General features: G+C 46.2%; 3 protein-coding genes across 11 annotated transcripts in view; 1 reads left to right on the forward strand and 2 right to left on the reverse strand.

The window, feature by feature from the left end:
* The window catches only part of TRIM66 (tripartite motif containing 66), a 59,125-nt gene extending 38,841 nt beyond the window's left edge, over positions 1 to 20,284 (forward strand). For 3 of the 8 annotated variants that reach the window (XM_077963467.1, XM_077963469.1, XM_015114925.3), the window contains 10 exons: positions 7,091 to 7,606; positions 7,768 to 7,960; positions 9,425 to 9,485; positions 10,385 to 10,559; positions 10,884 to 11,173; positions 11,632 to 11,758; positions 12,285 to 12,359; positions 12,775 to 12,927; positions 13,350 to 13,568; positions 14,315 to 14,594. In XM_077963467.1, coding sequence (XP_077819593.1) covers positions 7,091 to 7,606; positions 7,768 to 7,960; positions 9,425 to 9,485; positions 10,385 to 10,559; positions 10,884 to 11,173; positions 11,632 to 11,758; positions 12,285 to 12,359; positions 12,775 to 12,927; positions 13,350 to 13,568; positions 14,315 to 14,374 — 1,869 coding nt within the window. In that variant the 3' untranslated portion in view covers positions 14,375 to 14,594. Of the gene's footprint in view, positions 1 to 7,090; positions 7,611 to 7,767; positions 7,961 to 9,424; positions 9,486 to 10,384; positions 10,560 to 10,883; positions 11,174 to 11,631; positions 11,759 to 12,284; positions 12,360 to 12,774; positions 12,928 to 13,349; positions 13,597 to 14,314 lie in introns of all 8 variants that reach the window. The other 5 variants (XM_077963471.1, XM_077963468.1, XM_077963470.1 and 2 more) reach the window with 5 other exon arrangements.
* The window catches only part of AKIP1 (A-kinase interacting protein 1), a 338,621-nt gene that overhangs the window by 278,692 nt on the left and 35,800 nt on the right, over positions 1 to 24,129 (reverse strand). The window lies entirely within an intron of this gene.
* The window catches only part of RPL27A (ribosomal protein L27a), a 288,193-nt gene that overhangs the window by 61,762 nt on the left and 202,302 nt on the right, over positions 1 to 24,129 (reverse strand). The gene's annotated exons all lie outside the window — the stretch shown is intronic.

The following is a 24,129-nucleotide window of genomic DNA, read 5'->3' on the forward strand; positions in this document are numbered from 1 at the left end:
CACCCAGGCTGGAGTGCAGTGGCATGATCTCAGCTCACTGCAACCTCCACCTCCCGGATTCAAGCAATTCTCCTGCCTCAGCCTTCTGAGTAGCTGAGACTACAGGCATGTGCCACCACACCCAGCTAATTTTTGTATTTTTAGTAGAGATGGGGTTTCACCATGTGCAGGCTGGTCTCAAACTCCTGACCTCAGGTGATCTGCCTAGTGCATTCACGTATTTTGAGTATTTAATTCACAAATCTGTTTCCCTCTCTCTTGTTTCCTTAGCTAGAGTGAAGGCCTTCAGTGTGTTTCCAAGACACAACTCCCAAATCTTTGGTCCCTTTTTCTATTGCATATTTACACAGTAGTCAGTTTCTGATGACTTTAACCGTCAGAACAAAAATCTGAAGCCAGAAGTGACCAGGCAAAGCTTTGGAACAGCAGCAAAAACAGCCATCACAAAACCCATGCATTATATTCTGTAGGAGATCATAAACTCATATGTGGATATCTAGCCAGTGTTCTTGATCTAGCAAGCTTAAATATATGGTTTTCTTGGGAAAATTTTAGTTTAACTACATTATAGTAGTAAGCAGAGTAGAAGCGGAGAGTCAAGATTTCTATGAGGGTAGATAACAAGGGAGAAGACAAGAAACATCACTTGGAAAAGTGTCACGGTATGAGGTCATTCACTGAGAGAACGAGCTAAGCCCTACGTTCTTAGAAGTTCCTGAAAGCATCACTGAATTACTTATTGGTTCATCAAAATTCCTTGATATCACTAAGAAATGGTCTCCTTAGGCTTCTTATGCTCTGTTTAATAAGACAGAAGAGTGTGTAAAGTGTTTTAGAAGTATTCCCATTCGAAATAATGTTTTTAAGCCAATTGCATTTTGTTGTTGAAAGAGGTATGCTTCAGATAACTGGAAAATTTATGTGGAACACCACCCTATCTGCACTACTTTATCCCCAGCAATGTTATCTTGCTGTGAGAACCTGAAATTTATATTAAACTCAGGGCATGTGCACTAAGTGTCTGTTTATTGATTTCTCAGTCATTTCTTACTAGGGCACTAGCTTTCTAGCTACTGGCACAGAATCAAGACCAGCCAGCCTGTTTTCAAGGCTGGTCCCAGATTCCTAGTCTTGGACCTGTATGAGCTTGGGAAATCTGGGTAGCCACTCTGTGTCTCAATTTCCCTTCCTGTTAAAATGAAAGAGCAATGTTTTCTCTAAATTTTGACAATACCATGTGGCAATCATTAGAAAATAATGTCAACACATTGAACTCTAGAAACACATTTGGGTGGTAAGAGTGAGGAGAGAGAGAGGGCAGCAAGTAACAGAGCACAGGTCAAGCAGAGTTCAGGTTAGATAGGTGCAGGGTCACATAGGTGACTAGTAGCAGAGGTGGAAAGTCAGACAATTCAGGGAGGTCATAGATCAGGCAAGTTGTCAAGTCAGGTGGTAAAGACAGGTAGGTTAAATAGGTTAACTGAATCCATTAAATTAATAGGTGAAGTAATTTCAGACAAGTCAGGCAGGTGGCAAACAAAGATGAGACAAAAAAACAGGCAAGAAGAGGAAAGGGACAGGGATGGGAACACACAGTTTGGCAGAAGGGAAACGAGGAGCGAGATGAGATGCTAGTTAAGGGACGTAAGACGGAGCCTCTGTAGGCTCAGGGTTGTTTCTCTTCATCCTCCAAAGATGACCTGAGCTAATTATCAGAGTGAATGTGTTTTGGCATTTTGACTCTTCCTCTCTGAACTAGAAAATAGTTTATTTTCAGTTGTGAATCTCAAAATATACCTTTTCCTTCATGAAATCTGGAGGTTTTGTATGTGAAGATGAAGTCAAGGTGTCAGTTACATAGTTGACAGCCTAGAAACCTCAGTGATACCCTCTGCATACTTTATAGCTAGAAATACATGTTTGCTCCTGTCATTTGACTCTGAACAATCCTGGGGTCTAGAGGGTGGGTGGTATCATCTCCGTTGATAAGTGAGCTCCCTTCTGCATGGGAGACACCAAGTGTCAGACAACCTGGCCATGTTCTCAAGCCCTTTTCCAATCCCATCATGCTCTCGAGAAATGCTTCCTCTCCTCCCAGGCCCTGGAGACTCAGCCTGCTTTCCTTGCTCTGAAAGTTGGCCCTACCCTTGCCCCAAACCCATCTTGTAGCACTGGCAACAGACTAGGATGGAAGTTCTCAAATCTTCTTTTACTTTTTGTACATGAAATAAGTATCTTTTGTTTTAATATTTTACAACCCTTTAGAGAGCTGATATAGTATAAAAATAACGAACACATAGCATATATAGGTTTTGGAAATGCCATTATTTCTGTATAGCCTGTAAAAATGGGGTTGGGCTGGCTTTCTCACAGCACTTTCTCTGAGTCCCTTCCTCCATGGAAGTTTTCCAGGTTCTTGTTACTACTACCAGAGCTTCACCCCATCTCCTGATAGCATTGGCCTCCTTGAGATTGGCTGTGGTTGTGAGAAGGAAAGAAATCAGTCAAGTATGCAATATCTTGGGATGTATTGCTGACCTCGTATTGTCTTCTGGGTATTACAGGACCAGGTTCATCAGGTTCACCTCAAAATAAACTGCCATGGAGTTTCTGCAATTTTTCCACAGTTCAGTCTGCATGTCTTCTTCTCCCCTATCATTATGTTAACTCACATATGCAATAGGTAATTAGGACAGGAGAGCTGATTTCCCACGAATATGATCTCTACCCCTAATCTGGGAAGTTTTGTCCTTGGGGATTTTATCTTGTGCATATCTTGTGAGATATGGCACCTGACCATTATTATTTGGGTGGTCTCGTGTGGATTTTAGTGCTCTTAATGCTTGGCAACAAGGATCTATCTAAGAAGAGACATCTATATAATTCTCAATATCCAGCATGGGTAGATTAAATGAACGCCACAATCGCACTAAACATACATGTCAAATAGGGGAAAGGGGAAAGAATCCAGAGCAAAGGATTAGGCTGTCATATATTGCAAAATGGAATGAAATAGTCACTGGGTATTCTTGTTCATAGATAAGGAAATATAGAATATTAGAAAACTATGGTAGTGCATAACCAGGACAACAAGGAGACGTTAAGGAATGCAGGCCTGGGCATGTTTGAGATAGTCAGTGATTTTTGGCCTTGGTCCCTTAAGCTGGGCTTCATTCCTAGTTTGCCCAATTTGGTTTAAATATTCTTTCCACCTTGCTTCTCTTCAACCTTTCTTATCTTGGCACTTAGACTGTGGAGGAAATTGAAGGTTTTTAAAAACTTGAACACTATTAAACTACTAAGGAAAATATAAAGAGCATACTTTGGAGAGATAAACAAAAGATATTTAACTCATCTGTGTTTAAAATTAAGAATAGAAAATATAAGCCTACTAAAGCAGTTAAATAATAAGGGAAAGAGGTAGGGAAAGAAGAGAAAGAGATGATAAAAGAAAGCAGGACAGAAAGAGAGAGAAGGAGCTCATGAGAGAGGGGGAGAGAGGAGAAAAGAGGGAAGGAAAAGAAATAGAATAGAATATGACAGATAGTGAAGGGGAGTAAGCCCAGAGACGTATAGAGGGAGACAAGTCAAAATTAAGTTGTAGCTTTGGTACCGAAGATCTGGATTCTTTTTATTTATTTATTATTGTTATTATTATTATTATTATTTTTGAGACAGGGTCTTGCTCTGTTGCCCAGGCTGGAGTGTAGTGGCACAATCTTGGCTCACTGCAGCCTCAACCTCCTGGGTTCAAGCAATCCTCCCACCTTAGCCTCCAGAGAATCTGGGATCACAGGCCCATGCCAGCATGCCTGCCTAATTTTTCTATCATTTGTGGAGATGGGGTTTCACCATATTGCCTATGCTGGTTTTGAACTCTTGGGCTCAAGCAATCTGCCTGCCTCGGCCTCCCAAAGTGCTGGGATTGCAGGTGTGAGCCACAATGCCCGACCAAGGTCTGGATTCTAAATCTATAAAAAATCTACATCAAATCTATTTAATGATAGAATATTGAAAGGATCCTCTGAGATCAGGAATGAGACTAGAATGGCTACTATCACTGCTTCTATTCAATATTGTACTGGAGGTCTTAGCTAGTGGAGTGAGGCAAGAAAAACAAATGTAAAGAAAAAAGAAAATAGATTTACCATTCAGGATGGGCGTGGTGATTCATGCTTGTAATCCCAGCACTTTGGGAAGCTAAGGTGGGAAGATAGCTTGAGCCTAGGAGTTCAAGACCAGCCCGGGCAACATAGCAAGACCCTGTCTCTACAAAAACAAAAAATAAAAGTTAGCTGGATGTGGTGTTATGCGCCTGTAGTCCTAGCTACTCCGGAGGCTGAGGTGGGAGGATTGCGTACTTGAGCTTGGGAGGTCAAGGCTGCAGTGAGCTGTGGTTGTGCCAGTGCACTCCAGCCTGGGTGACACAGCAAGACTCTGCCTGGAAATACAAAACAAAAACTTACTATTCATGGATGGGCATGATTTGTGTGCACAGAAGATCCAAGACAAAATCCCAGAATGACTTTAGCAAGGTCTATACAAAGTCAATATTCAAAAATTAATTGTATTTCTATATACAATACACAAACAATAAAGAGAAATGGAAATCTATAAAATTATGTTTTACAATAATATGAAAAAACTTAAGATGCCCTTCTGAGCCTCATCTTTGTCAAGTGTAAAATTAGGTCTGCAGCAATAATAATAACAATAAAAATAATAGCAGCAGCAGTAAAAACAACTGGGGTTTATTGAGCATCTACAGTATGCCAGATATTGTTCTAAATGTTCACATGGATTGTTTCTTTTAACCTTTAATGGTTATTGTGAGGATTAAATAAAGTAATATATGTAAAACATTTAGCAAATTGCCTTGCACATAATAAATTCTTCATAAACTTTAGCTGTATAAAAATAATCATTATTTTAGAGAGACTCATTGACTAAGTTGTCAGTAGACCTAAGCTGCTGTTCATTTGGCTAAAGATTTGTAGAATAAACAGTCCTGTATTAGTGTTGTTTTGAAATTTTAAATAGCTCATTAATTCATTTATTCATCCAGACGCTGCTCTTGGGTCTAGGAATACAGTGAGTAAGCAAAATAGATAAAAATCCACACCCTAATGGAGTTTCCACTTTAGTAGGGGAAACAGACATTAATCAAATGATATCACAGATTGTGGTATGAGGCTGAAAGTATAAGTACAAGGCATATGAGAGCATAAAAGTGGGAACCTGGTCTGGACTAGAGAATGAAAGAAGGCTTTCTGGCAAAAAATGTTAGTTGAGCTGAGTTCTGAAGGATAAGTGGAACAGGGCAGGGCTAAGAGAATCCTCTATGCAGAGAAAGCAGTTCCTCTGAAGCGGGTGAGGATAGTGGGTGGAGGGAGAGCTTGGTATGTTTCAGGAACTGGAAAAAATGAGTGACGAGTTCAGAGAATGAGGAGAGGGTTATTGAATGAGCTATGGCTACAAAGGAGGACAGAGGGACAGGTCATCAGGGCCTCGGGAGTCTTGTTAAGAATTTTTGCAGTTATTCTAAGAAGAATGGAGTGCACTGCGGGGTTTTATGAAAAGAAATGATGTGATTGGATCCGTGTTTTGAAAATATTTCTCCATTGAAGAGGCTACTACTGTTGTCTAGGGAGATGTAAAAGTAGGTTAGGCTAGGGCACCATCAGCAGAGGGAAGAATTAGTGGGTATATTTGAGAGATGTTTAAGGGGTAGAATTGATGGGGCTTGATATTAGCTTGGGTGTGGCAGGAGGGGTGCTTCACTGATGCCTCCTTCATAGGATCTGACTTGCAGATCTGGATGACTAGGAGTGGCTTTCACTGAGATGAGGACAGTCTTCGTGGCAAAACAGCTTTAGTAACTATATTGAGACTTGAGAATGTATTTGAAGTATTTATTTTCCTGTGAAAATTTGAATGGGAAAAGAAATGACAGATTCAAGACACTGATTTTGGAAACTTAGGTAGATATGCCTAATCCCCATTTTCTCTTTGTTTTTCAAAAGATGTGAAATTGTTATATATTTAGTCTTTTTTTAAAGGGCAAGGATATGAAACTTATACATTCCTGAAGGTTATATTTAGAGCCAGTCTCCCTCATTTTCCCCAAATCTGTCTCTTCAATCTGAAAAATGGAATGGATTCAGTACAGAAATCTATGTCTTCAACTTCTTTTTATAAACCTTTTACATCTCTTCTCCTCAGATGTAAGAAAATAATTTTGGAGTCAGAACATTACTGCCTTATCCAATGATCATACGGATTGGGTGATATTAAGATTTAGGTGCTTTGAAGTTCTCTGCCTCTGGTTTGGAATATCTTTGGCAGGTATACTAGGGCCAGAAAAGACCTCCAAATATCTTGGTTAAAGCCTACATCAAATGCTAGTAGTGCTTGGAGTTGATCTGAACAAGCCCATAAGAAGGCCCCGGAGTTGACCCAGGTTCCCCAGGACTGATTGGAACTTTCTGATCCTTGGCATTCTCTCAAAGAAGATCTGAGGCTGATAAGAGTTTGAACCTTCTCAATCCCCTGCTACTTTTGTATAGCAGAAACTATTCTATAGCACTCCTTGACGGAAAGAGAAGCCGCTGGTGGTATATTCAGAGGGGAATTTGAAATTAGAGGGCAGTCCCACAACCTGACCCTTTGCTTAGGTACAGGACTAGGGTGAGGGATGTGGCTGACTGTGTGTGTGTGTGTGTGTGTGTGTGTGTGTGTGTGTGTGTGTGTGTGTGTACATGCCTCAGGTCAGGCAATAAGTTCTCTTTCTCACTCTTGCTCTCTCTCTCTCTCTCACTCTCACACACACACACACACACACACACACACACACACACACACACACAGAGTCCTCTGCTTGTGCCTCTCTCTGTGTGTCATAGCCTAGCAGCCTCCTTGGTTTCAGGAAGAGGAACAGGGCTTCATTCATTGCCTGAGTTCCTGGCACCTACCAGACTCTGAAGCCAGAGTGGAATTGGAGCATGGGAGCTCCTGTAGGTTGGGTCCCCCTTCTTCCTCCCTCCATTCCCAGCTAGCAGCCTGACTCTACCCCTTGTCTCTGTTCCCACAGCACTCTACCTCGGTGAGCATCATGGGCTTTTCCAACACTCTGGAGATGGAGTTGTCATCTACCAGGTTGGAGAGGCCCCTAGAGCCACAGATCCAGAGTGTGAGCAGCCTGACATCTGGCGCCCCCCTGGCAGTACCAAGCCTGCTGAGTGCTTCCCCCAAAACGGTGTCCAGCCTGACAAGTGTTCAAAACCAGGCCATGCCCAGCCTGACAACCAGTCACCTACAGACTGTGCCCAGTCTTGTGCGTAGTACATTCCAGTCCATGCCCAACCTGATGAGTGACTCTTCTCAGGCTATGGCAAGCCTGGCAAATGATCACCCTCAGGCTGGGCCCAGCCTAATGTCTGGTCACACCCAAGCTGTGCCAAGTCTGGCAACTTGTCCTCTGCAGAGCATTCCTCCAGTTTCTGACATGCAGCCAGAAACTGGGTCCAGCTCCAGTTCTGGCCGAACTTCAGGGAGCCTGTGCCCCGGAGATGGGGCTGATCCCTCCCTGGGGAATGCTCTGTGTAAGGTAAGTCCTGGGGAAATGCTATTCAAACTTCCTTTGCTCATCAATGGGCAAAAGATTGGCCACTGGGACCCTTATTCTGACCTTAGCTTAACAGTTCTGAGACCACTAATGACAACCATGTCTGAGTTCTTTGATTCTTGTTGATATTTCTCTTTTGAAAGATGGAAAGTGAGGATTCCACTTGCTTCACTGACTCACTGGGGCAAGGTTCCATAGCCCCTGGTCTGGATGCTTCCAAGGACTTGACTATCCCCTCAGAACTGGAGGAGCCAATTAACCTCTCTGTGAAGAAACCGCCACTGGCACCAGTGGTCAGCACATCTACAGCTCTGCAGCAGTACCGGAACCCAAAAGGTGAGACTCAAGCAGCCTGCCCTTCGTGTTGGCCACAGAGTTGAGCAGATGGACTCAGCACTTCTAGGTGAGATAGAGGCCAGCAGACAAGCTCTAAGCTGGGGAAACAGTGCATCTCTCTGAGGTTGAATTTACTTCTCTCCTCCAGAACTGTCTTAGTAACACCTGTTCTGCTTCCCTCACCATGGCCATGGCTGATCTAGGCATGGCCAGGACTTATTCTCTTTGTAACACTCCCCAGGCAGAGTCCTGGGGGTCTGCATTATACCTAGGGGGAAACAGAACTCAGCCCAGGAGGGCTAGCCTTGACAAAATGTTATAGGGAAAAGAGCATGTCTGACTTTGGAGTCCAATAGATGGAAGTTAGGAAACCAGTTCTCTCTCCCTCTGATTCTTGGTAAGATACCTAAGCTCCCTCAACTGATTTCTTTCTCTCTAAATGGGGCTAATTGCACCTACTTCATAGGCTGCTGGGACCAATAACCATAGTGAAATCATTTGATAACTTACTCTGAATAGTAAGGATTTTCCTGGTACCTGACAGTAATGTGGATTTGTGTTGTGCTTCGTAGTGAAGGGAATTTGGACCATTGGAGATTGGTTCTGATTCACTTCTCAGCTACCCATGCCCTTTCTCCAACCAGGCTAGGCTAAGTTTGTTCTTCTGTGGAAGGTGAGGGCTAGTTGGGAAGTCAGGAAGTGACTCCCTGATGATCATTTGGGACTTTTTTCGTTCAATGTATGATGCGTGTTTAATTTGTAATGATTAGTCTGTTTCCTATACGTGTAATAAATGAAAATGAAAGACATAATTTTTCTTCTCTTTTTTTCACACTGACTGAAAGGCCAACTGAAAAATTATTGGTTCTTATTACACATAATAATGTAACTGCGTTTTATGCAGTTAAACATTTTAGACCCTGCTTGCCCATGTACAGTGCCTAGGACCGTGCCTGGTGCTGAATGGATGCTAGTTCCATCCTTTTGCCCCACGACTGCCTCCATAGACTGCCTACTCAGGGGAGAACTCCCTGGGAGCCTCTTTTCCATGGAGTGTGAGCTGGATTCTTAAGCACTGCTGGAATCCCAGCACTTGGCTGACAGGGCATAGGCTGGACAAAAAGACTCCTCAGAGGAGGCAACACTGGTGTACTGAGAACAAGTGATTTCTGAGCTCGTCTTGAAGGTGAGAAACTGGCCCATCAGTGCCTGACCCAATACTCACCCATAGGCAGCCTCTGAGTGTTACTTGTGTTCATCTTTTTAAAAGAAGGTGGCTTCCTCCTCTCAAGAAGGAGATCCATGGCAGACTTGTTACCACTATGAATGACTATAGTGTAGATAACTACTGTATGACGGGTGTGTGGCCAAAGGTATGAATAGCAGATATAAGTGGAAGGTATGCATGACAGGGTTTGTTGCCACAAATGTGTGTCACAGGTATTTATCTGTCTTTTGCCTTAGAGTGTGAGAAGTTTGAACAAGGAGCCCTAGAGCTGGATGCAAAGGAGAACAAGAGCATCAGGTAACAGCCTCCTGACTAATCTCCCTCCCATCCATGATTTCACATCCTGAGATGTTGGCACAGGGAGGAAGCATCCTTGATGAATTAACTGCAAGTGAAAGAAATTTGCCTGCAACTGTCTTCTTCAACCCCTCAACCTTCAAGTGGATGTCTGGGATGGTTGTGGGAGGATGTCCTGGTTCCTGCACCATGAGGCATGTGCTCTGGGTGCAGTCCTTGCACTTCAGGGAGCTCCTGTCTTTGACCAGGACTACACCAAAGGGCTTCCCAGTGGCTGACAGGGCCTGGCCATGCAGAGCTGGGCCAGGAAAGGGCAGAATGTGGACCTGCAGAGTCCACATTCAGAGTCCAGTTCTGAGAGGATCTGGAGTAGCAATTCAGCTGGGGATTGTATTAGTCAGTGTTCTCTTGAGGCATAGAACTAGTAGGATATATATATAAAACTTTATTAAGTATTAATTTACATGATCACTGGGTCCCACAATAGGCTGTCTGCAAGCTTGAGGAGCAAGGAGACCCAGTCTGAGTCTCAAAACTGAAGACCTTGGAGTCTGATGTTCAAGGGCAGGAGTGTCTAGCACAGGAGAAGGATATAGCCGGGAGGCTAGGCCAGTCTCTCCTTTTCATGTTTTTCTGCCTGCTCTATATTTGCTGGCAGCTGATTAGATGGTGCCCACCCAATTAAGGGTGGGTCTGCTTTCCCCAGCCCACTGATTCAAATGTTAATCTCCTTTGGCAATGCCCTCACAGATACACCCAGGATCAATACTTTGTATCCTTCAATCCAATCAAGTTGACACTCAGTATTAATCATCACAGGGATCATGGATGTTTCTGACTTAAAGGTTGGGAACAGAGGAGGATCCCACCAAGACCCCGGGCTGTCTATCTTGCTGCAGAGCCTTCAACAGCGAGCATAAGATTCCCTATGTGCGACTGGAGCGACTCAAGATCTGTGCTGCCTCCTCAGGAGAGATGCCTGTGTTCAAGCTGAAGCCACAGAAGAATGATCAGGATGGAAGCTTCCTGCTGATCATCGAGTGTGGTACTGAGTCCTCCAGCATGTCCATTAAGGTACCACTTTGCTCTGCCTTGGCCTTAAACCCTGGCCCAGCCTAAGAGCTTATTCTTTCTGTTACTGCCAGAATTCTGACTCTGGGACCTTTCCTGAGTCTCTGATGGAGCTGCAGCTCCACCAGACGTTGTCCCCTGCTGCAAGGGGCCTGTGAGATGCATATTAGGAGTGAGGTGTCCCAGCATTCATGGGGCTTGCTTGCTTGGGGTCCTGGAATAAGTGGCTCTCATGTAGGCACGCAGGGCCTGCCAGTCCCTCCCTCCCCTCCCTCGAGAGCTTGTTGGTTCTGTGCTCTGGCTGCCCAGACTTACTTCTTCCCCAAGGTCAGCCAGGACAGACTGTCTGAGGCCACCCAGGCTCCAGGTCTGGGGGGAAGAAAGGTCACTGTCACTTCTCTGGCTGGGCAGCGGCCATCAGAAGTGGAGGGCACATCTCCTGAAGAACACAGACTCATTCCTCGAACCCCAGGAGCCAAGAAGGGCCCCCCAGCTCCAATAGAGAATGAGGACTTCTGTGCTGTTTGCCTCAATGGCGGAGAGTTGCTGTGCTGTGACCATTGCCCCAAAGTGTTCCACCTATCCTGCCATGTACCAGCCTTGCTCAGCTTCCCAGGGTGAGTCATGCCAGTCCAGGACCATCACCTGGCTAGTAGGGTTACCTTCCAGGGATGATTATTCCAGGCCAGGCCCACAGAGTTCCCAGGATGGGCTTAGTCCCCTCTTCTGGACCTGCTTTTTGCGGGTCTGTGAGTTAATGGGCCTGGGTATCTTCTGCACACAGATAGGTGGATGTTTGACATTTAGTTGACTTCCTTTCCACCTCTTTTCTCACCTTCTTCTTGCATGTGGATTTGTGCCTATACTACTAATCCCAGTCTCCCCTAACCCCTGTTTTTCTAGATTCACTAAACTCTGAGTTACTGAATTTCTTCCAAGCCTGTGGCTAGGAAGCCATTTCTTACATGGAAAGGCCAGGGACTCAGCTTCCCATGCCTGCCATAGGGCAGAGGGAGAGGGAAGGGTGCTCTGGGCAATGTGCTGAGTCCTAACATGGCCTCACCTGCCCCTGCAGGGGAGAGTGGGTGTGTACCTTGTGCCGCAGCCTGACCCAGCCCGAGATGGAGTACGACTGTGAGAATGCCCGCTATAACCAGCCTGGAATGCGGGCATCTCCTGGCCTAAGCATGTATGACCAGAAGGTAGGGAGGAGTCTTTGGAAGCAAGGTTCCCTGCCTTTAGCAGCCCCCTTCTGCCTACAGGGTCTGAGGGCTTTCAGAGGGGATGAGGGGCTTTTCTGGATACCTTTCTTTGTGCTATGCCTGACAACTTGGCCCAGGGGTGTTTGGATGATTTTCCTTCTCCCAGCAGTTTTCCTCTGGCTTGGGAACCTGAATTGCACCTTAGTATGGCAGCTGGCACCCTGTGGGACAGAGCCAGGGAGTTATCAGGGTCAGCATCTTTTTTTTTTTTTTTTTTGAGACGGAGTCTCGCTTTGTCGCCTAGGCTGGAGTGCAGTGGCGCGATCTCCACTCACTGCAAGCTCCGCCTCCCAGGTTCACGCCATTCTCCTGCCTCAGCCTCCCATGTAGCTAGGACTACAGGCGCCCACCACCACGCCCGGCTAATTTTTGTATTTTTAGTAGAGACGGAGAGGGTCAGCATCTTTAGTTCATACTGAGGTGAGACCAGAACAAAGTAACTCTGTTGCCAATTCTGATTTTGCAGAAGTGTGAGAAGCTGGTATTGTCCTTGTGCTGCAATAACCTCAGCCTGCCCTTCCATGAACCTGTCAGCCCCCTGGTAAGGAAGGCCATGCTGTTTCTGCCTGCTATTGTCTTTTCTGCTCAGAGGGCCCAGGCCTTGGGGCAGGAGCATCATAGTTCCCAGGTTGGGCTCAGAGCATGGCCACTGGAAGTAGTGACAATATTAACTTGTGGATAGTCCAGGGGACTATACGAGGTCCTACATGGCCATTCCAGCCTCCCCCAACACAACTGCTACTGTATCAGATCTGACTTGACAGGTGACACATTCCTCCTTTTCCCTTTCTCTTTGTCTTCTTTCTCCATCCTTTTCTTCCTGCTGCTCATCATTCCTCCTCCTCTTCTTTCACTTATATTCCAACTCATTCTCCATTTCTTCTTCCTTCTTATCCACACCTCCATTTCTTCTCTCACCCCCTTTGCCTCCTTCTCCTCATGTCTCCTCCCTCAAGGCCCGGCATTATTACCAGATTATCAAGAGGCCCATGGACCTGTCAATCATCCGGAGGAAGCTGCAAAAGAAGGACCCGGCTCACTATACCACCCCAGAGGAGGTGGTATCAGATGTGCGCCTCATGTTCTGGAACTGTGCTAAGTTCAATTATGTATGTCTTGCCTGTTTTCCCTATCTCATATTTCCCTGCAACCCCAGGACTGTCATGGGTGGGTAGCGGTGGGAGTTAGGTTTGGTCTGGGCTGCCATGAGGACTGGGGAGCAGATTCTGGGGGCCTGCTGTGGTGAGTGTTTAAAAGCTCTCTCCCACACTCAGGCCTTAGCATGGACTCAGGAAAAAGGGGAGGTACTAGTGACTGGCCATCTGTGGATACCTATTGGGGTCAGTTCTGCCTTAAGAGCTGCTACCAAACTAGTTTTCCTGAGTCCTCGGAGAAAAATGTCAAGTTCCAGACACCTCAGGAGACCCCGCCAGGCTTTGTGCTCTGTGTAGCTCTTGGGGGACCTGGAAGAGATGGACTAGTAGAAAAGGGCTAGACCATCAGACCATCACTGCTCTCCTCCCCCCATCAGCCTGACTCTGAGGTTGCAGAGGCTGGCCGCTGCCTGGAAGTGTTCTTTGAGGGCTGGTTGAAGGAGATCTACCCGGAGAAACGGTTTGCTCAGCCAAGGCAGGAGGACTCAGACTCTGAGGAGGTGTCTAGTGAGAGCGGATGTTCCACTCCCCAGGGCTTCCCGTGGCCTCCCTACGTGCAGGAGGGCATCCAACCCAAGAGGCGGCGACGACATATGGTAAAGAGTTACTGCCAGTCGGCAGCAGGTGGGTGGTGATCAGGCAAGCAGAGGGGCACCCAAGCAGCAACCTAAGGCGAAGCTGTTCGGGTGGCGCAAAAAATAATGATGACAATGAACCCCCACTTCCAGCCCCTTAGCCCCTAAGGAAGGCAGGGCAGTGCAGGGCTCATCAATGCCAGTTACTCACAAGACTTGAAATTCAGAAAGGTACCTGTCCCTGCCCAGGGTAACCCAGCATTTAGCAGCAGACCTGGGCTGAGAAACCAGTTGTCCTGATTCCCAGTTTGGTGCTAGCTACACTACACTGTGATTGTGATGCCCCTAAGGAGAGAATTACCTGGTTTTAGTGCCTGGTTTCTATTTGGGTTTGAGGGAGAGAGGAAGGGATCTTTCTTAGCCCCTTGGTGTAGCTAAGGAAGGAAAGGTATTGCGTGCAGCAGAGAGAGCTCTTCTGATCTTTGGGCTGGTCCCACCTGTGTAGACCAGAAACGTCCATTCAGTGCTGTTTAATTCCACTGAAATGTTTTGCCTGCCTACTGTGTGCCAGGGTCTGACCAGCCATCCCCAGTTGTTTACCATACTTAGCATACAATGTTTAGTGGCTTCAGTAAGTTTTACTGCTGCATTCCTGGGGTAGAATAAAATACTTTGACTCTGCAGAACTGCAATCTTGACATAGCCTTTTCATGTTAATAAATCCTACATTTGGCTACTTTAATTCCAAATATGTATTTTTCTTTCAGGAGAATGAAAGAGCAAAGAGAATGTCATTTCGCCTGGCCAACAGCATCTCTCAGGTGTGACAGCCAAAAGGAGACTGGGCACTCTGGCAGCTGTTGTCCCATCCTGTTGACCATTCCTCCCCATCTCGCAGTTTATCCTCTTCAGAATGTGGATGGTAGATGAGTCTCATTGAACTGTATAGTGTTCTTCTTTGCCATTTGCATCTACAGCATTTGTTTGGGAGCCATAGTGCATCCACTACAGAGAAGATTTCAGTAATAAACAGGAAAGAGGAGGGTATTTATTATTACCAGAGTAATCAGATGTATAGGCTGCACTTGACAGGACCACACCTGGTTAGGCTTGGGAGGACCTACTTTCCTTAGTGAATTTTTTTCTGCCTAGGAAAGCAGACCTGTCTCACCTTTTAGTGTCCAGGGCTCAGGAGCCATGTATATATCTGAACTCCTCCTGGGCTCAGAAGTGGGTAAAAGAAGGGAGAGAGGTTTAGACATATGGTAGGACTGTGATCCCTGGCCCAGCACAGCCAAAGACTATCACTGTTTGCCTTTGCTTGTCCTGTCTGGACAGAGGCACCTGCCATGTGCACACTAGTGGAGGCTTCTAGAGGCCGTAGGTCTCAATTTGTGCCTATTTGGGTTCTAATGGTTTTCAGGGTATTTGTTTTGCATACTCACTTTCCTGATGTTGACTTAGGTGGCTGCTGTGAAAATGCTGTGGATGGTATGACATTCTTGATTGAGCTGGGTGGCTCTGCAGAGACCACTTACAACTTCTGGTTCAGACTTCACTTACGGACTTAGAAAGATGTCCACTTGAGAGCCCGCCCTCTGTGCTACTTACTCTGGGCTAATTGCACTTCTTTAGGGTGAGAACCCGCCTTCCTAGAAGTGACTGTTGGTGCTTCTCAGTGGCCATACCCTTTATCATCCTCATTCAGAGGTCTGGATCTTGAGTTCTGCTTGTAAATACTGTGAGGCAGCTGCTGTCTGCTTCAGGTCCAGAGTTCCATGGGTGGAGAGAATAACCCACAACCAGCTCACTCCTCTGCGCCTCTCCTCCTGCTTAGAGATTCTAGTTCTCAACCTCTCCAAGTTCATAAGCCAAAGATCAGAAGTGAGTCTTCTGACTACCCCACCTCGAGGCTGTCTACATCCCCCCAAAAGCTAACACTTTACTGGCAGCCCTTTTTGTTGGAGGTTAAAGAAGGCCTCAGGGACCAACAGGGGCTAGATCTAGACATTCCTGGGGGAAGTTTGTCTAAGGTGGACAGGGGGAAAAATCAAGAGGCAAAAAGCCAGTGTGCTTTGGTGACCATGAAGCAACCTCAGAGCCTTAGTTCTCCTGGAATGCAGAGAGAAGCATTCTGGAAGCCATGGGAACAGGCACTCAAGGCTGCATCCTGAATGGATCTGCATGGTCCTCGCAGGGTGTTTGTGAGGATACTGGAGGTCAGGCTACCTCCCAAGCAAGGGCTTGGTTGAGAGGGAACCCATTGCTCATATTGTTGGGGGAGTTATGAACCTGATATGTCAGTGGCCAGGACTGAGATGGCTCTCCCTGGTCCTGTCATTGCATGGCTAATTTCAGGGGAGTCTAAAGTCATGGATTTGTTTCTGCTAAGAGATGAAGTTCAAGGATGTTCTTGTTTGCAGGGCCTTCACTAATGAGCAATTTTTTTGAAAATTAGAAAACATTTCTTCTCTCTTTGTGAGTTGATGGTATTGCTCATTTCCTTCTCTACCCAACCTCAGAGATCATCTTCACTTTAAAGCAAACCATGCCCCTTGGCTTGCCACTCTTTCAGCAGCACATGCCACGTTCTCCTAAGCAGATGGGCTTCCGTGATCCCGTTTTCTAGTTTGGGGTAACTAAGTCTTCAATGCTTTACTAGTCCGGCAGTCTTTGGACTTAGGCTTCTGCCCTTTGAGACTCACATGACTTTCTGGTTTGGGATCTGGTCAATTCCCTTTAAATTTTCGAATCTTCTTCTATGTTCAGTTGGCTTGGCAAAGTACCCTCTGTTCTCGTGTCACTAATTCCTGCTCTAGGTCGTCTTTCCTTTGTGCAGCCCACATTCCCACCATCCCTGTGAGCTTTGTTGTACTTGGTGTTGGGCAGCCGGTGAGTGTTGTGACAGGCTCAGACTTGATCCTTCCTCAGGACCAACTGGAGACCACAAATTTAAAGCAGAAATGCCTGTTAAAAACTTGGCTTTCCTTATATCAGTGAGGCTTCCAGCTTGGATGTGGCCTCTTGGGCTCAAGGATCAGCTTGCTGGGCCAGGGGCATCTTAGTAATGTGCTGGAGAGACACATGCTCCCTTCTCATCATAGAGAGCCTGCATGCTGAGAGGCTCCCTTGAGACACCTGCCTCTCCCTGGCTTTTCCCTTAGACCTAGCCACCAGAGTTTTGAGTCACGGTTTTGTTTTGTTTTTTCATGAAAAACCAGAACATGACTTAGAAATTAGAAAAGAAAAGAAAAAAAAAAATCCTGCTAGCCAAGTGACTGTCTGCAGGGGCTCTTCATTAACATTTGGGCTGATCCTGCTTTTGACTTATTCCCATAATGGCCCAGTTTGGAAGTCTGCCAAGTCCTTTTGTTCTTGACAACATCGTGCAGTGGAAATATGGTGAGTTCTAGATTCTTACGGGACAGCATGCGGTTCTAGAGGAAAAATTGGCTTCTTGGGTGTGCTGAGAAATAAGACAGTAAAGTGGCTTCAGTTGATGCAAAGGGGATTTTAGTTAAAAATTGGTTCAGGATTTTAAAATTTTATTTTATTTTTTGGCCAGGCGCGGTGGCTCTTGCCTGTAATCCCAGCACTTTGGGAGGCTGAGGTGGGTGGATCACCTAAGGACAGGAGTTCAAGACCAGCCTGGCCAACGTAGTGAAACCTTGTTTCTATTAAAAATACAAATATCAGCCAGGTGTGATGGCACGTGCCTGTAATCCCAGCTACTTGGGAGGCTGAGGCAGGAGAATTGCTTGAATCTGGGAGGTGAATGTTGCAGTGAGCTGAGATTGTGCCATTGTACTCCAACCTGGGCAACAGAACGAGACTGTGTCTCAAAAAAAAAAAAAAAAAATTGGTTCACGGTGAACTTGCAGAGCACTCTTCCACAGAACATGGGTAGGTTAGCCCTGCCTGACTTCTAGCAATTTCTAACCATACACCTTGCCTGCCTCTAGTACCCCTACCTGAGTGGCAGCCACCAGACCCTCCATAGGCTCTGTTCCATGGCAGTCCTTGCCATCCAGCCCGGCGGGCTCTGGCTCCCTCCCTGTACCCATTTTTAGCAACAGCCTGGCTCCTAAGACCAAGGCGCCTCCTTGTTTGTTCCTGGGCTCTGTTCTGCTCCCTGTCTCACTCCATGGAGTCACTTATAGTCTTCCTTTCTGAACTCCTGAACTGAGCCTTTGCTCCTTCTGGATCGCCACCTCCTGGGCTTCTTCTCCCTTCCTCAGTACTGCCAACATTGCTCTGCTCCTTCAGTCCATTTCCATGACATCAGCCCTCTCTCTCCTATTCTTGTCTTTTAGCTTTCTCCTGGACTTCTTCTTCTCCCCAGCATGAACTCAGAGCCTATCACACCCTATCACACACTGATGTTTTTATCAGCATCCTGAACTTTCTCATGCCCTTCAACTTCTCTCTCTTTTTTTTTTTTTTAGAGAGAGTCTCGCTCTGTCACCCAGGCTGGATTGCAGTGGCATGATCTCGGCTCATTGCAACCTCTGCCTCCTGGGCTCAGGTGATCCTCCCATCTCAGCCTCCTGAGTAGCTGGGACTACAGGTGCATGCCATCATGCCTGGCTGATTTTTCTACTTTAGGTAGAGATGGAGTTTTGCCATATTGCTCAAGCTGGTATCAACACTCCTGGGCTCACGTGATCTGCCTCCCTTGGCCTCCCAAAGTGCTGGGATTACAGGCATAAGCCACTGCGCCAGTCCTATCCCCTTCAATTTTTGCTAAAACTATAAGCCATTCTCCATTTTCGTCATCATCCTATTTGCTGCTTCCACCTCCTGGGCTGCTAAGCATGACAGATTCACAGTTGGCAGCCTTAGTTGAGCTCTCAGTATTGACTGGAAGTTCAACTTGTTGTGACCCTTTTTTTCCCCCAGCCATGCCTCCATCTTTGCCCTCCGCAAATGACTGAGCTCACTGTCTACTTCACAGAAGAGAGCCCCTAAAGCAAGACCTTCCTTGCCCGCTGCTCCTCTCTCCCCTCTCATTCATCTGTGTCTGTAACTCTCCCCATCCCCTCCGTTCTTGCTCCTATTTAGTTCTGTCTGTCTTGAATACTGTTGTATGTCCTCCAAGACTGCTCCCTCGCTTAGTTCACTGCTCCCACTCCCTGGAGTCTCCAGCCTCTGTCTCCACTGGTTACCTCCACACAGCCTGCAAACAAGTTCTCCCCAAGATTAAAACAGCATTTCTCAGAGTCTGTTACCCCTTACACATTTTCCTTGTTAGCCAAGTTACTTTAAAAAAGAAGCTTTTTAAACTGATTCTTCCTCAGCTTTTCTTCAGCCCTCTACACTTTTTCATAAAAGTCACCAGTGACTGCCCAGTTGCCAAATAGAATGAACACCTTTCAGTGCTCAGCTGTCTTGACCTCTCTGCAGCATTTCACCCCACCCACCAAGCCTCGGTGAAACAACCTCCTCCCTTAGCTTTTATGACACCACAAGTCTCTGGATTCTCAGAGAATCCAAAAAAACAAGTCTCTGGATTCTCTCCTCTTACCTCTCAGCCCACACAGGCTGAGCCATCCTTGAAACCTAGACAGGGGGAAATGTCTGTGGCTGTTTGTGGTCTCTTCTTTTCAGGAGTTGGGTAGGCAGGAAGAATTACAGCTGCTCCTGCTTCCTCTGTCTGTCTATTTCCTGCGTCCCTTCCTTTTCCTGAACTCAGTTCTCCTCATGCCAAGCATGTTTATGAGCTCCTGCTGGGAGGACAGCATCTGTGAGTCCTTCCCTCTGTCTCTCCCAGACAACACAGATATTTTAGCCATGTTTGCTAAGAGACCCCATCTAAGTCAGCCCGAGGGTGTGGATTAGGTTTTATAGCATCCAGGCTGCAGTCTGGCTAAACTGGATTACCATACTGGTGGGCAGCTCCTCACCATGATCCTGCACCAGTTAGAGCCTGCTGCAATTGAGAAGGAGTCTGGGATTGTGGTAAGACATGTTTCCATGCACGTCAGTGCTGCTAACCAGGGGGAGAACCTGGCAGGGTGGGTGTCTGCTGCTACCATTGGGATGGAGGGAGACTAGGGAGTGTGGTGGCTCCTCCCTTGCTGGGGCTCAGATGGAGTCAGCATGACTCCCTATATCAGGGCCTTTTCCACCTGTGCTGATCACCACCAGCTGCTTGCTCCAGTTGTTTCTGGAGTTGGAGGCAGCTATTGGTTGCTTTCTTGGAGGTAAGGAGGTACATACTAGAAAGATACCTGATTTGAGAGTCTGAACACCAAAATTTTTGGCTCTTTCCATTATGAACTGTGTGACCTTGGATACAGTTTCCTCATCTATAAAGTTGTAGTGGAAGAATGGCTGAGAACAGTGATCTCTCAGCTCTCCAGCTGTAAAGATGTTAATTATGACTTTGACTCTAAAGATCAGGCCACATAAGGAACAGGGGAGTTCCAGGGGTAGGACACAGCTGGGGGAGTCCAGACCAGGGCAGGGAAAGGGGACTCACAAGCCAAACAGAGCTGCTTTGAGGAAAGTTCTTATCAGCTGGTGCTGCTTCCTGAGCCATATGCCCATTCCTCAAGCTGTACCCCCTTTCTTGGCTATTTAGGATGAGTTCCTCCTAGACCCTTGTTAGGAGTGGCTATTGGATCCAAAGTGGTAGGGGCATGAGGGAGGATATTTTAAAGGAAAGTATCACTGATCTTAAAAGGACCTATACATTCAAGAAAGAACAAATAAAAAATAGCACTTTTCTTTACCAAGAATTGTGTCCTGGAGTGTTTTTCAGCGAAGATAGTTGAACCTGTCGCATGGCCTTCTTGCCCCTAGATCTCTACATCGTAAGAACTCAAGGTGGGGAAGAATAGCCTGGGAGGCCTTTCTCTCTAGGGAAGAACTCACCTCTCTGCTTTTTCTTCTTCTTCTTATTTTTGTTTTGCTTTTTGAGATGGAGTCTCACCCTGTCGCCAGGCTGGAGTGCAGTGGCGCGATCTCGGCTCACTGCAACCTCCGCCTCCCAGGTTCAAGCGATCCTCCTGCCTCAGCCTCCCAAGTAGCTGGGACTACAGGTGCACACCACCACGGCCAGCTAATTTTTTTGTATTTTTAGTAGGGGCGGGGTTTCACCATGTTGGCCAGGATGGTCTCGATCTCTTGACCTCCTGATCCGCCCACCTCAGCCTCCTAAAGTGCTGGAATTACAGGCGTGAGCCACGGTGCCCAGCCTGCTTCTTATTTTTATTATTTTTAGTTTTCTTTAGAGACAAGGTCTTGCTGTGTTGCCCAGACTGGTCTCAAACTCCTGGGCTCAAGTTTTCCTCCCACCTCAGCCTCCTAAGTAGCTGAGACTACAGGGACGTGCCACCATGTCTCTGCTTCTTACTGTGTTAACACAACCTGTTTCTCAAAACACAGGGAACAATTCTGAGGTGGAGTTAGGGAAAAGGCATCATGTGAATGCCTAACACTTCCAAGCGCTAAACACTTCAAGAATGTCCTTTATATAGTGATGGTCCCCAGTTACATATCCTTAGCTGTCCTCTCTGCTTTCTCCACGCTAGTGGTTTCTAGCCATTTTTGGGGGGTCAAGGGCATTGTTATGAATATTTGTCATTCAATTAGGCTGCATAAAGTCTGAACCCCTTTCCTGTCTTTGGTGAATTTCCTGCCTCAGGAGTCTTGGGAGACACAGCTCATTCTTCCCTGCAGAAGCTAAATATACTAGAATCTTGATTTCCCAGCATCCGTTGAAGTCAGGTTACAGACCTAGTGGTAGCGATTTAAAAAAAAAAAAAAAAAAAAAAAGCCCAGAGCCTCCTTTCTGGTGACAGTGTTGGCTGTGGGCAGGTGGGGTTTCCATGGCGGCAGTAGCAGCAGCAGCGGTACAAGGTGAAGCACGTGGGGCTCGATGGCATTGCTAGTTTCTTCAGCAGACCAATTTTGCACATGATTTCAGGAATTGTTCCTGGCTGCACAGCTCTGAGTATAATTCTCTAGCCTTCCTTACAATTCTGTGAAACCACCTAAAAAGCCTTATAATAAATTCATTTTTTCTGTGTACATCAGCCAGAAATGGTTTCTGGTACTTGCAACTCAACACTCTAACTGATGTTTGGTGATAAAAGTCATGGACCCACTCTTCTGAGCTCCAGACTCACCGATCCTGTGGTCTATTGGACAGCTCCCCTTGGATGTCTCAGTGTTACCTGACACACTAGCCACCCCCTTAACAGATTCTTCCTCTTATATCCTCCATCTCAGCAGCCAGGACATGGGAAGAAAACTAGAGGGATGTGGTATCCGAGAAGCCAAGGAAGTTTGTGTTTCAAGGAAGGATAATCATCAGTTTTCATGGTTAAGATGAGACCTGGAAAATTTTCTCTGACCTCTCACCCCTCTCCAGACTGGCCCAAGTACATGAACCGTTTCTCTGCTTACTCTGTGATCTTCCCGCCTCAGCCTCCTGAGTAGCTGAGATACAGGCATGTACCACCACATTGACTTGCCTACTAATTTTTTTAGTACTAGTCCTTCTCTAGGTTGCAGGGACACAGCCCTTCTACTCCCCACACCTTGGGTTCCATGGCAAGCTGCTAGTCAGGACAGCTCCCTGGAGCAAGTCTTGCTCTCATAGGTAGTGCAGTATTTGACCTCCTCTTCCTCCACACCTGGCCTATGGATTATTTTATCCACTAGGGAGTAGAGGCATAGTATCCAGGGTCTAGGAGCTTTTCAAAGGCCTATAAAAATAAGTCCTGGCCAGGCACTGTGGCTCACATCTATAACCCTAGCACTTTGGGAGGCCAAGGTGGGAAGATCGCTTGAGCCTAGGAGTTTGAGACCACCCTGGGCAACATAGCAAGACCCTGTCTCTTAAAAAAAATTAGCCAGATGTGGTGGCACACACCTGTAGTCCCAGCTATTCAGGAGGTTGAAGTGGGAGGATCACTTTGAGCCTTGGGGTTGAGGCTGAAGTGAGCCATGATCGTGCCACTGCACTCCAGCCTGGGTAACAGAGTGAGACCCTGTCTCAAAAAAAAAAAAAAAAAAAAAAAAAAAGAGAGAAAAGAAAAGAAAAAAAAAGTCCTGGCCGGGTGCAGTGGCTCATGCCTGTAATCCCAGCACTTTGAGGGGCCGAGGCAGGTGGAACACCTGAGGTCAGGAGTTCAAGACCAGCCTGACCAACATGGAGAAACCCTGTCTCTACTAAAAATACAAAATTAGCTGGGCCTGGTGGTGCATGCCTATAATCCCAGCTGCTCGGGAGGCTAAGGCAGGAGAATTGCTTGAACCTGGGAGGCAGAGGTTGCTGTGAGCCGAGATTGCACCACTGCACTGCAGCCTGGGGAACAAGAGCAAAACTCCATCTCAAGAAAAAAAAAAGTCCTGAAACAATATAAAATAAAAGATGGCAAATTATAGATAAATGTCTAATTAAATGTCTATATATCATGTTAAAGCTATAATTGTTAATTTTATAACAATTTTATAAAGCTTCATAAAAATTATATTATACCTGAAAACAATTTGTAAGTTAGAGTTTCTCACTTCATAAGAAATTCTATATATACAAGATAATTGCCAAGAAACCTGAGCCCAGTATAAATTAAATGAGTTACTCCTAGCCAAATAATTAAAAAGCCAAATTATAAAAATAATTTCAAAAATTTGCAGTAAAAACTATATTTACCACAGGCTGTAGGTGGAGCTTCATGTTTGATGTAGGGCTTCCTAGAATAAGAATGCCTGTTCTCTGGGAAGAACTCTCATCCATGGGCCTTGGAGTTATGCGCAGGTTGGAGAGGGGGACCCCTTAGAGACAGCTCTGCAATTGTAACAGAGAGTGCTAATTGTTGCCAGTATCTGTTGTCTTTTTCTTTTTTCTTTTCTTTTTTTTTTTTTTGACAAGATCGTGCTCTGTCACCCAGGCTGGAGTGCAGTGGCATGATCATGGCTCACTGCAGCCATGAACTCTTGGGCTTAAGCGATCCTCCTGCCTTGGCTTCCCAAAGTGCTGTGATTATAGGTGTGGGCATCCAGTCTGGGGTGTTTTTTGTTTATTTTTGTTTTGTTTTTTACAGCAGCTGACTCTATATTATAACCAGTATTCCAAAAACAGTGCTTTATTTGCTCACCGGGCTGGGAGGATATTCCTAAGCTTTTTTGGAAATTGATGTACCCTTGGTTTCCAGCTATGTCAGAGATGTAAGACCTGCTGAAGCCAAGCTCCACACTCATGGAGAAAATAAAGATCTGCTTCTTGCTTGTAAACAGGAACACCACAGCCTCGGTCTTGCCCCAGCCTAAGGGCTAAGGCCTGATGCTGGAGGAAGCAGTTGTTTGTATCTAGGGCTCCTCATTTGTTCCAGTGGTTCCCATTTGTGGTGTGGCCCACTGACAATGTTGCTTTATATTAAAGATTCTGCCAAGGCAGTGCCTCTGTGACTTTTGAAATTTATTAACTAGGGCCAGGCATGGTGGCTCACACCTGTAATCTTAGCACTTTGGGAGGCTGATGTGGGAGGATCGTTAGAGCCTAAGAGGTTGAGGCTGCAGGGAGGGAGCCACGATTGTCCTACTGTACTACATCCTGGGTGACAGAGCGAGA

The sequence above is a fragment of the Macaca mulatta genome, chromosome 14 (genome assembly GCF_049350105.2).
Source record: "Macaca mulatta isolate MMU2019108-1 chromosome 14, T2T-MMU8v2.0, whole genome shotgun sequence".
NCBI lineage: Eukaryota > Metazoa > Chordata > Mammalia > Primates > Cercopithecidae > Macaca > Macaca mulatta.